This window comes from Hypanus sabinus, chromosome 22, assembly GCF_030144855.1.
Source record: "Hypanus sabinus isolate sHypSab1 chromosome 22, sHypSab1.hap1, whole genome shotgun sequence".
Taxonomy (NCBI): domain Eukaryota; kingdom Metazoa; phylum Chordata; class Chondrichthyes; order Myliobatiformes; family Dasyatidae; genus Hypanus; species Hypanus sabinus.
This window is the reverse complement of record NC_082727.1, coordinates 12,436,331-12,453,306: the sequence shown is the minus strand read 5'-3', so window position 1 is coordinate 12,453,306 and position 16,976 is coordinate 12,436,331. Positions and strand designations below refer to the sequence as shown.

The 16,976-nt window shown below is 41.9% G+C and overlaps 1 protein-coding gene across 6 annotated transcripts in view; it reads left to right on the top strand.

Annotated features, from left to right (window-relative positions):
* LOC132379338 (ectonucleoside triphosphate diphosphohydrolase 4-like) overlaps positions 1-12,581 on the top strand; it is a 93,963-nt gene extending 81,382 nt beyond the window's left edge. For 2 of the 6 annotated variants that reach the window (XM_059947063.1, XM_059947064.1), the window contains exons 10-13: positions 2,988-3,312; positions 3,788-3,873; positions 8,553-8,714; positions 11,177-12,579. In XM_059947063.1, the coding sequence (XP_059803046.1) occupies positions 2,988-3,312; positions 3,788-3,873; positions 8,553-8,714; positions 11,177-11,384 (781 nt within the window). In that variant the 3' untranslated portion in view covers positions 11,385-12,579. Of the gene's footprint in view, positions 1-2,987; positions 3,313-3,787; positions 3,874-8,552; positions 8,715-11,176 lie in introns of all 6 variants that reach the window. The other 4 variants (XM_059947061.1, XM_059947060.1, XM_059947062.1 and 1 more) reach the window with 3 other exon arrangements.
* Positions 12,582-16,976: the final 4,395 nt, after the last annotated feature.

Genomic DNA, 16,976 nt, shown 5'->3' with positions numbered 1-16,976 from the left:
TGCAATTAACAGAACAGCATTATCTAATGCATATGCAAACATCTCATGGTCACCATTTTTCATGTCATGTCTCTCGGTCTGTGTGCCAGTAATTTCAAAGATTCAAAGTGCATTTATTTTCAAAGAATATATCAATTAAACAACCTTGAGATTTGTTTGCTCAGTAGGCAGAATGGTCACACACAACACAAGGTAATATTACACAATAATATAACAAATAATCGGATGCATGTAAAATACAAGTTTAAAAAATAAACAGTGTAAGGTACTCACACGTGATGAAACCTGGATGGTGGCAGGGACTTCAGAATCGGGTTTAATACCACTGGCGTATGTCGTGAACTTTGTTAACTTTGCAGCAGCTGTACAATGTAATACATGATAATATAAAAAAAGAATTACATTAAGTATGTAAATGTATATCAAATAGTTAAGAAAGCACTGCAAAAACAAATAAAATGGTAGTGAGGTAATAAAGTTCGCGGTTTCAACGTCCATTCAGAAATCGGATGGCAGAGGGAAAGAAGCTGTTCCTGAATTGCTGAGTGTGTGCCTTCAGGCTTCTGTACCTCCTTCCTGATGGTAACAATGAGAAGTGGGCATATCCTTAGGCGTGGGGGTCCTTAATGTTGGGCACAAATTTTTTGAGGAACCAGTCCTTGAAGATGTCCTGGATACTATGGAGGCTGGTCCCCATGATGGAACTGAATAATTTTACAACTCTTACAGCCTGTTTCCCACCCGAACAGTTATTATCCTAATGCTACAGTCCCTCCTGTTTGATGATAGGGGATCAAAGAGATTCCAGTCCTGATGAAGAGTCTCGACCCAAAGCATCGACTGTTTATTCATTTCCATAGAAGCTTCCTGACCTGCTGAGCTCCTCCAGCATTTTGTGTGAATTGCTTTGGATTTTCAGCATTTGCAGTCTTTCTCTTGTTTATGATCAAAGAGATTGTTGGATGAATGGGAGGGATCATTGACAGTGCTAAGGGCCCTGTGTACACAGTGCTCCTGATAAAAATCCTTTGTAGGAACTTGCATTCAATTGCCATGCAATTCCTGATCAGGCCACTCTTGATGGTGCTTCTGTAACAATTGGTTAAAATAGTTGGGGGTGGGGAAGAGAGCCACACTCACCTCGATCTCCTCGGGAACTGGAGACACTGCTGTGTTTTTTTGACCAAAGAGATGGTGTTGAAGGACCAGATGAGATCGTCTGTTATGTGCATTCCCAGACACTTGGTACTCCTAACTCTCTCCATGGAGGAGCCATATATGTGAGTGATGAGTGGTCAACCTGCATCTTCTTAAAGTCCACAATTATCTCTTTGGTGCTGTCTACTTTGAGACTCAAGTTGTTGTGCTCACACCATTCTAGCAACTGTTCTACCTCCTCTCTGTATGTTTTTTTGTCTTCATTGTTGATGAGGCCAGCCCCTGTTGTGTCAACTGTGAACTTGATTGAGTTTGAACTGGATCTAGCAATGCAGTCATGCGTCAGCAGTGGGCTGAATGCGCAGCTCTGGTGGAGCTCCAGAGCCAAAGATGTTTCTGCCGACAGGGACTGGCTGTGGCCTTTGTCAAGGATCCAGTTATAGAAAGAGGCATTAAGACCCAAGAGGACAGATTACCCACCAGCTTCTGAGGTATGATTGTATTGAAAGCTGGGCTGAAGTCGATAGACAGGCGGGACAAGACGGACTGGAGTGCAGGGGTTGTGGCATCATCAGTGGACCAGTTAAACTGATAAGTGAAGGAAAAGGTTCAATGTAGCAGGAAAATGGGATTTAATGTGATCTGTAAACAGCTGCTCAAAACAATTTGTATTGATGAAGTCACTGCCACTGGACGATAGTCATTTAAGCAAATTATTGTTGCCCCCCTTGGGCACTAGGATGATGGTGGCCATCTTGAAACCTGACAGGACAGTATATTGTACCAGAGAGATGTTGAAGGTATATGATAGGGACTCAGATAACTGGGTTGCACAGTCTCTCAGCACCCGACCAGCTATATTATTACACCCTGCAGCTTTACTTGTCTTGTCCCTGGCTAATGTCTTCCTCACATAAGTTGCTGCCAGACAGAGTGCCTGCCCCTTGAGAGTGGGGGAGCCTTCCATGTATCAAATTGAGCATAAAAGACATTTAGCTCTCAGGAAGAAAAGCATCACTGTCATTGATGCGCAGAGTGGACTTGTGGTCTGAATCTCTGCCTCAAGTGGTCCTTGACTCTGATGTCACAAAAATGGCTGTATATTTAATCCTCTTTTGCCTTTATAAGATTAGCTTTATTTGTCACATGTATATTGAAAGATAGAGTGAATTTTGTTCTTGCAATGCACGGGGGGCATCTTGCAAGTGATGCCATGCTTACAGCGCCTACCCACTAAAACCCTAACTCGTACATCTTTGGGAATGCGGGAGTAAACCCACACATTCACAGGGAGAACATACAAGCTCCTTACAGACATCAGGAATCACTGCCTGTAAAGCAGTTGTGCTAACCATTATGCCACTGTGCTGCCCGTGCCAACCATGCCAACTGTGGTCCTAACTGAAGTCATTGACTTCAGACCCACATGACCTGCATGTAGCACCAGTACAAGCATGTCCTTCTTGAACAACATGTGCCAAGTAAAGGCCTACTAGCACCCAAAGTAAAAGATGCGTAGAAAAACAGCAACAAGTTACTGGCTGGTGTCTATGCAAGGAATTCAAGCTTTTTAGAATGGATACTTCCAAATAATATCAAAGTCACACTGCAGTTAAAGGTCAGGAGGCTTGGTTTTATTAATGGTTAGTTATCTGTATGTGATCAGGACTGGTTGCATTCAAATAAAATATATCCCAATAGTTGGGTTTTAAACATCTAATTGAAATTTAGGTAGCACTTTTGAGTGTAGACTGTTTGTAACACACTGAAAGGAGAGGGATGGAAAGTGAAGAGCATTCAGAGTTATAAAGCTGTTGCCTTTTTTACAGATTACCTGGGCAGCACATGGGTGTCAGTGTGGAGAAACCCTACCTCGATCCCTGCTTGTCCCTTGAAACAACTGACACCATTCAGAAGGATGAACAGACATTGCATTTGAAAGGAGTTGGGAATTTTGACGAGTGTTGCAAGCAAATCAGACCATTCCTGAACAAAGGGAATGAGACCAGCATGTCCTTCAATGGGGTTTATCAGCCACCGATTGATTTCTATAATAGTGAATTCTATGGATTCTCTGAGTTCTATTACTGTACTGAAGACGTCTTGCGCATGGGAGGTCAATATGATGGTATAACATACAAAAAAGCAGCCAAGGTATGGAAACCTGGTACTAGAATACAACACATTGCACTGCATAGAGAACTACAGAATGGAAGTAGGCCCTTTGGCCCATTTAATCTGTAGCCTCTGTCATCTGTATACTGATCCACCAAGTGACCCAGCAAGTAGAGCTGCTCCCTTGGTTTCATCTCAACCTCTGCTTTGTGTGGACTTTGCACATTCTCTTTCCAGCTATGTGGGTGTTCCCCAGCTGCTCTGACATCCCAAATATGTGCTGATCATTAGGTTAAATAAACAGTTATAAATTTACTTTCGTGTGGGTGGGTATTAGAGTGGAATGATGAGCAGCTGCGTGAGAACAAATTGGGCTCTGACAGCCAGCATAGACTTGATGAACTATGCCATTTCCTTCTTTATCTTGGAGAAATAAAAGGCATAATAAGTGAAAACTTGAAGTACTGGCAATCCTTTCAAGCTGATTACTTTCCACTCCAACTCTCTTTTCCAGGATTATTGTGCTACCAAATGGGCAACATTGAAAGAACGTTTTGATCGCAACCTGTTTTCATCTCATGCTGACCTTTACAGATTAAAGTAAGTTTCCTAAGAATTAACCTTGAGTAGCAGAACCATGAAAACAAGAGGTCTGAAGGGCACAGTGGTGGAGTGGTTATCGCAACGCTTTACAGTGTCAGCTGTAAGACTGGGATTCAATTCCTGCCGCTTCTTAAGGAGTTTGTACATTCTCCTTTAAACTCTGAACTCCAGTTTCCTCCCACATGCTAAAGGTGTACGGGTTAGGATTCGTGAGTCATGGGCAATCTACGTTGGAGCCGGTAGCATGGTGGTACTTGCAGGCTCCCCAGCACAATCCTCGCAGATTTGATTTGCTGCAAAGGCACGTTTCACTATATGTTTCACTGTACATGTAGCAAATAAATCTAATCTTAAAACCTTTGAACTTTGATGCAAGTAAACTTTCAAAGATTCTTCATTAACTGACCAGTGTGGTATACATTGTAATCTAATGTTTGTACATGTAAATTACATAAATCTCATATGTGCACAAAATTAATGCAGTACTTCAGTCCACACCACAGTGATGTTTACATGAACAATTCATGAAAAGTCACTTGGATAGAGGCTTTGCCTATTATAGAAAAGGTATATAATTGGAAGAGTGCAGTGAAGATTTCCAAGTATGTTGCCAGAACTAGAAAGCATGAGTTACAACAATTAGATAGCCAGGCTGGTCTTTATTCCTTTGAATAATGGAGAATGAGCAGAGCGACATTATAGGAGCATTTAAAGTTAATGAGGGCATAGATAAGGTCGATGATGATACTTTTCCCCAGGTTAGGGGAGTCCAAAACAAGGAAGCATAGGTTTAAGAATAGGATATATGAGCATTTGGAAACCCTTGGCCTAATTAGGCAGAGTGCCAAAGTTTTTGACAAAAGTGGCGAGAGCAACTGATGAGAGTAGAACAATGGATGTTGTGTATATGGATTTTAGTAAGGCATTTGACAAAGTCTGTCATGGGAGGCTAATCCAGAAGATCAAAATGCTTGGGATCTGTGGGAATTGGCTGTTTGGATTCAGAACTGGCTTATGCATAAAAGACAGGTTAGTGACTGAAGGGACTTATTTGAGTTGGAGGTCTGTAATTAGTGGAGTTCTATGGGGATCTGTGATAGGACCTTTGCTGTTTGTGATGCATATAAATGACCTGGATGAAATTGCAGATAGGTTGGTTAATAAATTTGCAGATGATACCAAGGTTGGTGGAGTTGTGGATAGTGTAGAAGACTGACAAAGAATACTGCATGTTATAGATCAGTTGCAGATATGGGCAGAGAATTGGTATGGAGTTTAACCCAGATGAATGTGAGGTATTGCACCTCGGTAGGGCAAATGCAAGGAGACAGTACACTGTTAAGGACAAAATCCTTAACAGAGTTGCTGAGCAGTGAGATCTTCTGATCCAAATTCATTGCTCCTTGAAAGTGGCTGCACAGGTTGATAAAGTGGTAAAGAAAGCTTGCTTTTATTAGTTCAGGCATTGAGCTCAAAAGTCAAGAGGTATAAAACTCTGTATAAACATGAACTGTATAAAGATTGCAACTGTATAAAACTCTGGGCAGGCTACGTCTGGAGTATTACATACAGTTTTGGTTGCTGCACTTTAGGGACAATGTTGAAGCTTTGGAGAGGGTGCAGAAGAGGTTTACCAGGATGCTGCTTAGTTTAGAGTGGCTGTGCTATCATGAGAGGCTGGATAAACATGGGTTATTTTCTTTGGAGTGTCAGAGGCTGAGCGGAGATCTAATCAAGGTTTATAAGATTATGAGAGGCATAGATAGAGTGGATAGAGAGTATCTGTTTCACAGGGTTGTAACGTCTAATACCAGAGGGCATGCATTGAAGATGAGAAGCAATAGGTTCAAGAGGGATGTTAGGGGTAGTTTTTTTTTTAAACTTAAATAGTGGATACCTGGGATGCACTGCCTGGTATGGTGGTAGAAGTAAATATATTAGAGGCTTTTAAGTGACATTTGGATAAGTACATGGACGTAAGGAAGATGGAGGGATAGGGACATGTTGTACATAGGAGGAATTAATGTTTGGGTGTTTTCGATTTGCTTCTTAGCTGGCTCAGCACAATGTTGTGGGCTAATTGGCCTGTTCCTTTGCTGTACTTTTCTATGTTCTATACTCTACGGCAAGTGTTTTCAACTTGGTGTCCGCTCCACAGTCCTGTTGGTTAATGGTAGGGGTCTAGTGGTTTATTATGGAGGGGGAGGGGAAGATTTAAGAATAACCCAAGGAGCAACATATCCATCTTGAGGGTGATGAGTATGTGGAATGAGCTGCCAGAGGTAGAAACTCAACTGGGTACATGGAGGTTGGTGGTCTGTGGGGGGGAAATCTTTGAGATATTTGGGCCTAGCAGAAAATCCAACATTAGCTTTGTTGCCATTATAGTTGGCACGGACTGATTCGGCTGAAATGCCTGTATCCATGCTGCATTGCTCTATGACTCTTATGTGATGCAGCTTTACTTACATAGTTTTTATTGATAGTTTTCAAGAATTGGGTTAAGAACATAAGAAATGTAAACAAAATTAGGCCATTTGGCACTTCCACCCTGCCCTGCTTTTCATCAAGATCATGATCCATAAAGACATGATACTGCAGATGCTGCGATCTGGAACAACAGTCTCTGTTCCTCTACCGCCCCCCCCCCCCGCCCCTCCCTCATGCACTCAGCCCATCATCCATCATTCCTCCTTGGTCCACCAATCACCTACAGTTCTCTGTCTTGCAGTGCTCCCTCTTTATTCCAGCTCTCTTCCCTCTCCACTGTCAGTCCTAATGACAGTCCCTTCCCCAACAGATGATGATCAACCCATTGAGTACTTTCAGCAAATGTTTATTACTCTATGTTCTCACTAAATCCTTCCAATAAAGTTTGTCAAGAGGAGACCAAGAGGATTGACTAGGGAGGAGCAGTAGATGTTGGCTACAACTGCTTTAGCAAAGCCTTTACTGAGGTCCCACAAGGAAGACTGGTCTAGAAGGTTACAATGTTACGGGATCTACAGGGGGCTAGCAAACAGATACAAAATTGGGTTGTTGTTAGGAGGTAGAGCATGGAACTGGAGTGTTTTTGAAGCACTTGCCTTGATCAAATAGTGTATGGTGGGTAACATCACTGGGTATTATTTTTATTATTAAAAACTGTAATAGGTTTCTGATCATAAGTTTTAAAAAACAATCTTACATTCTATAACCTCGGGCTGTTCTAGAGGAGTTCTCGGCAAGGAAATACATTTAAAGTGTGGATCCTTTCATGTAAAATGTCCTGATTCATAGTACAGGAGAGTGAATGGAGATGTAAGACACCAAAAACCACAGGAGTGGTGGAAAATGGTGGGGATAATCAACAGTATCAGGCAGTATCTGTGGAGAGAACTCATATTTCAGTGGACCCTCAAGTACACAGAGCAGTGCAGCACTGAACAAGTCAAGTTTGTTTACATAGCACATTTAAAAGCAACCGACATTGACCAAAGTGCTGTTCAGATCAGAGCAGATTGCTAAAATCACAAATACAAGAAACACAGACATAACCAACAAGGCAAGTAGCTTATAGGCACAAAAGGAACAACACAGGGGCCTAGACACAAGCCAAAGATCAGCCACATCAGGAGGATTCAAACTCTAGTGAAAAAAGTAAGATTTGAGCCTGGATTTAAAAGAGTTGTTGGAGGGGAATGTTGTTCCACAGTCTAGGGGCTACATTAGCAAAGATACAGTCACCCCTGAGCTTAAGTTTAGATCGCGGGACAGCCAGGAGCCCAAAGTCAGCTGACCTGAGGGACCTGGTAGTAGAATAAGGGGTTAGAAGGTCTGTGATATAAGGGTGGGGGGGGGCAGCCCATTTAGGGCTTGAAAAACAAACAAAAGAATCTTAAAATCAATTCTGAACCACACTGGCAGCCAGTGGAGGGAGGCCAGGGTAGGAGTAATATTGTCCCTCTTCCAGGAGCCTGGCTGTGGCATTCTGGACCAGTTGCAGACGAGACAGGGATGACTGACTAATCCCAGTATACAGGGAGTTGGAATAGTCCAACAAAGCATTCAGCCCACAATGTTATACTGATGTTATACCAATTTATACACAATGTTCTCCTGCATATCATCCATAACCCTCCAATCCCTTCATGTTCATGTCTCTACCTAAAAGCCTCTTAAGCTCCTCCAAACTTTCTTTGGAACTAATTAATATCATTGCTGAGTGTCTGATTTTGTTTCAGATCTCCAGCATCTGGAAGTTCTTTTCCAAAACAAAAATCACTAAGTTGCTAGAAATTTGGGGGGAAATAATCAAAAAATACTGAAAGCACTCAGCAGGTTAGGCTTTATCTGTGAAGAGGGAGGCAGACTTGATGTCTGAGGCCCTGTTGAAAGTGAGCTCTGATTCTCCTTGCAACATCCTGCATGACTGGCTGAATGCTCCCAGCAAATTTCATTTTAATCATAAGACTCCCAAGCTATTTGTGAAATCCTGTCTGTGAATTGTTGCTTGTTTATTATATCTTTATTTTGAGATGCTCCTTAAAATCTGCCTCTTATTAAAAATTATCCCAGTATCTTGTGCATCTCAATCTTTTTTTTTAAGATGCTACTATGAAGAGCATTGAGAAATTTTCCCGACATTGCGTGCAAGTTAGAGACTGGATTATGATCATTCTCTTCTGATCTTGCAGATATCAGTGTTTTAAGTCTGCATGGATGCACGAAGTATTGCACAGTGGTTTTAACTTTCCAGCGGACTATTCCAACTTGAAAACAGCCCAGTTGATCTATGACAAGGAAATACAGTGGACGCTGGGAGCAATTCTTTACAAAACCCGTTTTCTACCTCTTCGGTATGTACCCTCCATGTGTGAACAAAATAATATTTGGTGAAACTGAGCAGGACTTTGAGAAATATGTAATTGACAAGAACAAACACAAAATGATCAGGCAACATCTCTGGCAAGGATGAACAGTAGACGCTTTGGGCTAAAACCTTACATCAGTACTGGAATGGAAGGGGAAAGAAGCCAGAATAAAGAAAGTTGAGGGAGGGAAGAGGTATAAGCTGGCAAACCAGGTGAGGGGGAAGGTGGGTTGTAGAACAGAGGGAAATGAGTAAGAAGTTGGGTAGTAATAGGTGGAGGAGGCAAAGTGCTGAAGAAGGAGGAATCATAGGAGAGAAGAGTGGACCACTGTAGAAGGTGAAGGAGGAGAAGCTACAGAGGGAGATTATTGGCAGTTGAGGAGGAGTAAGAGGAGAGCCAGAGTAGGGAATGTAATTGACAGTTAGGATGCTAAATTGGGACACAGTGTGTGAATTCTGCAGTAGAACAGATTTTATTTCAGATTGTTTTTATGGCAACAGTGGTGGCACAGGTACAATTTGTCACAGAATTCATGAAGTCGTTGTTCAGGTTCTACAGCAAAATATTTGCAGTAAATATGGTATCTCACCAAGGGTGAACTTCACAGCAGCCATGAAGTTGTATGGCATGAGGCTCAAAGCATGTTGAAAATAATGACTTGTTTTCCACGATATAAATATTATTCTAACCCCTCTGGCACTGAAAATTCAGACTTTGTTGATTTTTGTTACTAAAATTTGTTACATTCCATTATGTCCTTTGAAATAAAGTTCAAAGTAAACTTACTGTTCACCATATATTAACCCTGAGATTCATTTTCTTGCAGGCACTCACAGTACAATAAAGAAATATAATAATCAGTGAAAAGTTACACAAGGATTGGCAAGCAGCCAATGTGCAAAAGATGAACTGTGCAAATACAAAATAAATAGGTAGATATTACTGAGAACATTAAGTTGTAGTGTCCCTGAAATAAAAATGAAGGAATTTGGCTCCAGACTTTACTATTTCAAAGGATATAATGAAATATATTTAATGAATACTGTGTAATGAATTTTAGTAAAATTTATCAACAGAATCTTTAAAAAAAACTGAAATTTGAAGTTAAAGTTGTATACTTAAAGTAGCTGTTTGGCTGTTTCAGAGAGCAGTTCAGAGAGGACCTGGGCCAGTCTCAAATGCAAGGAGGGCAGATTCCTATCTCAAAGTATCAGTGACCTATTGCTTTTTAGTAGTTCCCCAGATAATATAACTTTCATTCTAATTTAACTGATTCTGAATGCTCTAGTTGTGGTGAGATTTGATCACAAGTACTGATCATCAGTAAAACCAGTCCAATAACACTGTTATGCTAACCATTTTTTTTTGGATAGTTAGCTGATGGGACCTCATGGCATCCTTCTGTGCTCCTTCTCTCCATGTACAGGAGCGTGGCTATGCAGAGTAGGTTAAGGCGGCATGTTTACCTTAATCAGAATCAGGATTATTATCACTGACCAGTATGAAGTGAAATTAGTTGCTTGTAACAGCATTACAGTACAATACATAAAAATTGCTATAAATTACAAAATATTGCACCAAAGAAGGAATGTAGAAGTAGTGTTCATGGACCACCCTGATCATGGAGGGTAAAGAAGTTGTCCTAAATCATTGAAAGTAGGTCTTAAGGCTGCTATATCTACTGTATGATGATAATATCAAGAAGAGGGCATGTTCCAGATTGTAACAGTCTTTACTGATGGATATTGCTACCTTGAAGCTCTGTCTCTTGAAGATGTCCTTGATGGTATGGGTGATAGGTGAGGGCACAGAATATCAGAGCTGAGCCGTTATTTCCCAACTTTACAAAATATTGGTTAGACAACTTGGAGTACTGTGTGTTGTTCTGGTCACCTCACTAGATGAAGGATCTGGTTGCAATGGAGAATCACCAGGAATTGGCTGGAAAGTTTTAGTTAGAAGGAGAGACTTGATAACCTCGGCTTTATTTGCTGGACTGAAGGATATCAAATTATGAGAGACACGGGTAGGGTAAATTTTCCCCAATGATGAGAGCTACCAAAAAGAGTAGATCAGGGGGTTGAGGTGAGAGCTAAGAGTCTTGAAGGGGATAGCAAGCGAATGTTCTTTTTACACGGTAGTTACTATCTGAAATATGCTGCAGAAGAAGGTGGGTGGGGAATTGATCATGATGTGGAAGTGATATTTAGCCAGGCACTTTATGTAGGCAATGCACAGAACAATACAGCCCTAATGCTGATCAGTGTAGATGGGTGCAGTGGTCAGCATGTATGAAGGGTTATTTCCTGTGTTGTGCAATTTCTGAATAAAGGCAAGAAATCTGCCGAATTCTGCATTGAGTGCAAGGGTATACTGTAAATTGTACATTTATGTTTTTCTCTTCACTCTCCTTGTTCTCCATAATCTTATTCCACCAACGATAACAGAGATCTCCGGCAAGATGCCGTCAGAACAAATCATTCCAGCTGGCTGCGAGTCTCGTTTGTCTATAACCACTACTTGTTCTTTGCCTGTTTCTTCGTGGTACTGCTGGCCATCATCCTGTACGTGCTGAGGCTCCGCCGGATTCACAGGAGGACACAGCAGGAGCTGCAGTGGCTGGAAGAGGGAGAGTCATTGACTGAGGAAGCATGATCAGCACAGCGAGAGGCAGCAAACCTTTCCAAGGTAGAGAATGGATGCAGCGGAACCAAAGGTTGGGCTGTAGCTTGAAACATTCCAGTATCAACCTGGGCATGTTCTGGGTCAAATTACAAGTAGACCATGGTTTGTGTGAATGGGATAGATGCACAAACCTTTGGGATACATCGGCTAAGTGTCTATTCTGAATGTCTGCATCCCCTTTTAGATGACTGCTTGATTCTAAGACCTATTCTTCTCTATGAATTAGGAACCAATAGCTGATTCAATCTGCACGTTTAATTTTGTGAACTACATTCAATTGAGGTGCTAAACTATTTATCTGTCTTCTGATGTTTTGTACAGATTAATTGGACACAATTGTACCCAATATTGCACTGTCGTCCAATATGCGGTGAGTCAGTGACAAGCCACAATTTGGAAAATATTGTGTTTTTTTTTGTGCACTCCTATGCACTTACTCAAATATACTCATCCAATCCACCCTCAGAAATGCACTAAAATAACGTACGAGAATGTATGCTTGAGTCGGGCTTAAACCCACAGTCACCCGACTCGGCAGAGAGACCTACCAGCTGAGCCAAACCTACTTTCAAAGGTACTTCAGGTTAAGTCATGAAGCTGTGATGCAAAAGCCACTTTGCATGGCTCAAATTGGGGAAAATCAAAGATGTGTTTCATTATTGGGACTGGTGAACACCAAGCAACTGAGCTCCCCTATTTATGGTAATTCGAGGGGACGAAGAACAAAAGACTGAATTGTGGCCAATGATACCAAACTACTGATGGACATCCTTGAGAACACCAGAATTGGTGATGACCAAAAAAAAGAGCGCGTTTACATGGATGATTTAAAATATTTTCAGTTGATCTTAGATTCCAACCAAGTGGTTCATTTCAGGTGCCAACTTGTGTGCTCAGACTGTGGTTATGTCGCTTAGCTAGCTGTGTCTTTGCCCATTTAATGTCCATACTTTGCAAACAATTGTCCTACCTCCAGTAAGTTTTGAACTTATTTTAATAATCAATTACCTGCCAAATTACACCTGAAAGTGTGTGTTACTCTGTTCAGTGATTTATGTCATTCTTACCTGCCTCAGATTAACTGCCTTATTGCTCTTGATGACAGCAGAATCTATTTAATGATGTATATTGTACAGGATTTTAAAAGAAATAAAGTTCCAGGTTGAAGTTGTTGATTTCATCCAAGATTACCGCTTAAAATGTGGGTTGCACATAGCAGGCACAGGTAGCTGGGAACTTCAGTACCCAAACCATACCAAGATGGCCACCCAATATCAGACTAAGAAGTGATCCTTGTATTAGGGTGCAGTCCACCAACTCTTTTTGCTTTGAGTGCAGTGCAGCCTGAGTCAGCCTGTCAGTAGTTTTTTTAAAAAACTAGTGCTGCACATCCGTTAGCACTAAAGAAGTCAATGAAAAATTAATACACACCCAACCCTGAGACACCAGGCAAGGTAATTTGATTCCAAACAATTGGTTTATTGATCATTACAGAATGTCTATCTGGTGCTTCCTGCTCCCTCCCCTCTCCCTTCCCCTTTTCTCAACCATGATTCCCCTCACACTGCACTATTCCCACACTCAGTCCACATTTGACACCCATATCAGAATCACGTTTATCATCACTCACATATATCATGAAATGTTTTTTTGCATCAGTAGTAAAGTGCAATACATAAAATTACTACAGTACTATGCAAAAGTCTTAGGTACCTAGTTATATATACTTTGATATTCATTTTCCTGCATGCATTTAAAGGACAAATAAATACAATAGAACTTATGAAAACTAATAAAGATGAACAACCAATGTGCAAAAGTTGATAACTTGTGCAAATTAAATATATAACACTGAGAACATGAGTTGGCGGGTCCTTGAAAGTGAGTTTGAAGGTTGTGGAATCAGTTCAGAGTTGAGATGAGAGAAGTTACCGATGCCGGTTCAGGAGACTTATCAGTTGAAGAGTAATAACTGTTCCTAAACCTGGAGGTGTGGGACCCAAGGTTCCTATACCTCTTGCCCGATGGTAGCATATATAATGTGTATTTGCATATTTATGCTAAGAGGTTGCTATGGATGGACTGTACAAAATAGTGGCGATATACATTCCCAGAAGGACTGAACAAATGAGTTTGCCTCTTTCCTGGTCATGTTTAAGTAGTGTGACGGGTTTTTAATCATCTCTTGTTCTGTGTCAAAGCCTTTCCACCAGTTACTGAACAGCATGTGTCCTGCCAGTGGGGTGAGGATCAACAGAGAACATATATCAAACGCAGTGCCATCCTCTTTGGTCCTCTGAGGACAGAATGGAGCTGAGGCTCTCCTGTAACACCAAGCATGATATTGGAGCAGTCATACACATGGTGAATGCAGGTTGAAGAACATCAGTACTACATGTTGCTTGTGTACTGACATGGTGAAGTAAATTGTTCTTCAGCTAGCAGGAGGCATTTGGCATTATTTCTGGTGTTATTTTCCAAATTCATCTTGAGGTGCATTTACAATTGCATCTTACCACAAACCCATTTTGGGCATTTTTGGGCCAGAGCTGGGCACCTCAGGACTGCAAAGGTGTGTTGACATATTGAGTCACTAGGGGTTGTGTTAAGTGTTGTCGATAGCTGATGATTCCCAGAACATTTCCCAATGCATGGGGTAGCTTTTTAAAATAGCAATATTACAGCACCAGCGATTTGTGCTCAATTCTTCTGCTGCCAGTGTACTTTCCATCCACGACCCTGTGGGTTTCTTCCAGTTGCTACGGTTTCTTCCCACATTCCAGAGATGTACGGGTCAGCAGGTTAATTGGTCACATGGGTGGGATTGGACAGTATGGACTCATTGGGCTGGAGCAACTGTGCTGTATCTCTAAATAAAATAAGTGCATTGTGGTTGTAAAAAGAAGAATTCTTCTGTTACAGACAAAGGGCAAAGGCCACAATGAGGTAGATTGAGAGATTCTGCATGCAATAGGTCCTAGCGACCCTGACAATCCAGTTTTAGCCACAACCTGATAATGGACAATTTATAGTGACCTGTTAACCTGCCCACTGCATCTTTGGACTGTGGGAGGAAACTAGTGGATGCAGAGAAAGCCCATGCATTTCATGGGGCGGATGTACAGAGACTCCATACAGAGGGCACCAAAATCCAGTGTTCCAAGCTGGAGTACTGCCATACTAACTGTAACAGTACTGTGCTGCTCAGTTCTATCTGCTTTCTGTGGTGCATCAGCAAAAACCGGTAAGAGTTATTGTGAACATGTTGAATTTCCTTAGCCTTCTGGGGAAGTGGAGGCATTTGGTGTGGTTTTTGCCACTACATCCACATGGCAGGAGCAGGACAGATTATTGCTGAGGAACTTGAGGCTTTCAACCACCTCCACTTCAGCTCCATTGCTGCATATGGGTGTGTGTCTTCCACCCTGATTCCTGCAGTCAATGAGCAGCTCCTTCATTTTGCTGATGTTGGTCTTTTGATAGCAATGGACGATAAACTTACTTGTTGACTACTTGTCCATCTTTATTAATTGCAGTCTGTTGGTCCAAAATTTGAGATTCAGTTGCAGAAGGGGGCACAGAGTCCTTGGTCTCAGTTGAGAGATGACTCCAGAATTTTGGCATTTTACTGTGTCTTTGCATCAACAGATATCAGGACGACCCAGCCACCTGGAACTTCCATTTGAACGTAGAAGTGCTCCAGAAGTCCATTTCAGAGATCTAATTTTAAGCTAGTGTGTCATTCTATACAGCTACAGGTAATACTACAAGGGCCATACACTACTCTGGGGAAAACAGATAAATTGGATATAATTTTGGCCACAGCAAACTACCATTACCAAGGAATCATGTCTAAACCAGTTGCTTTGAACAATGGAGACTGAATGTGTTTTTGTGCTCTACAACTGTGACTATATGACTCAAATTCTCATCAAACATGATCAGAAGAATTTTATTTTCCATATTGATATCAGCCTGTTTCTTCCATACAGCCCTGAAGAAGTGTAATGTTCTGACACTATTAAAGATTGTGAAAGTTGGGGATCTGATGCAAAGAAATGGGATCAAAGTGTGTGTGTGTGGGGGGGGGGTGTACATTGGGCAGCAGAAGAGCCTGTTCCTGTACTAAGGAGGGAAGTTTGAGCATGACAGGGCTTTTGTAGTTGGAGCAACAGAGGATAACAGGCAACTTGGACATTATGAGAGGCATCAATAGAGTGGGCAGCTCCGGCCAATACCAGAAGACGCCCATTTATTTGAGTAGAGGAAAGTTTGGAGGTGGGAATGGCAGAGGCAGTTTTTTTATACAGTGGTGGGAGCCAAGCTGCCGAGGGTGGTGATCCAATTGATACATATAAAAGACTCTTAAGAACATGTTGGTTAAAAATGGAGGATTATGGGTGTGTAGGAAGAAAGGATTTTTATGTAAATCGTCCCAACATCGTGGACCAAAGGACCTGCTGTACTCTACTGAAAGCTAGCTTGTAAAGCACAACATACACAAAATGCCGAAGGAACTGAGCAGGCCAGGCAGCATCCATAGAAAAGAGTACAGTCAACATTCTTGACGAAGGGTCTCGGCCCGAAATGTCAACTGTATTCTTTTCCATTTTGTGTGTGTTGCTTGGATTTCCAGCATCTGCAGATTTTCTCTTGTTTGTGATTGTAAAGTACAACATTTGGTGTACAGAACAACACCGCATTTCTTTTGTAGGTTCACCATGATTTTGAAAAGCTGCTACGGAAGAGGACGTTTCCAATCAAAGCAGCACGGGCATCCCAATGCAGGGACTAGTTCCGTCCAGCTGTCATTCTGCAGGGACCTTGAGAAAGAAAACTGCAGGGGATTTTAAAGCATGAACTGTTGGGTTCTTCGGGAAGGCTCATTTGTTCATAATATCTGAAGTCACAGGATTGATGATAGGTCACAAACGGCAGCAACGCTTGTGAAGCTGGAGGAGCTCAGCTGGTCGGGCAGTGTCTAAGGAGGGAAATGAACATTTGATGTTTCCGGCAGAGACCCTTCATCTGGACTGAAAGCCGGTGTAAAAGGAGTGGAGCAAGAACTGGCGAGTGCCAGAATGATCCGGTTGAGGAGGGGTGATTTGCCTAATGGAGAAGGCAAGCGGAGTGGATTGCAACAGAGGCTGTAGGAGATAAGTGGAGGTGATAAAAGGCTGAGGGTTGGATCTGATAGGAGAGGGAGGTGGGGAGATCAAACGGGAAGCAGGGGATGGAATCAGTAATAGGATTGTGCGGGTGATGGGCAGATGGAGTGGAGGAAGAGGAAAACGGGGCACCAGTATTACTAGAATAAGAGCTGTGTGTGTCAAGGTCTTGACACAAAACGTCGACAGTCCATTTCTCTCCACGGATGCTGCCCAGTGAGTTCCTCCAGCATCTTGTAATACTCCAGATTCCTGCTGTCTCTTGTGTCTCACACCGTCTCTACAATCACTAAGTATATAGTTTCTGTAAGCATATTAACATTCGCACAGTGCAGCTGTCAAAAAAGGTAAGCGAGTTTAACAGCTGCTGTGGGAGGAGAGGAAGTAGTGACGT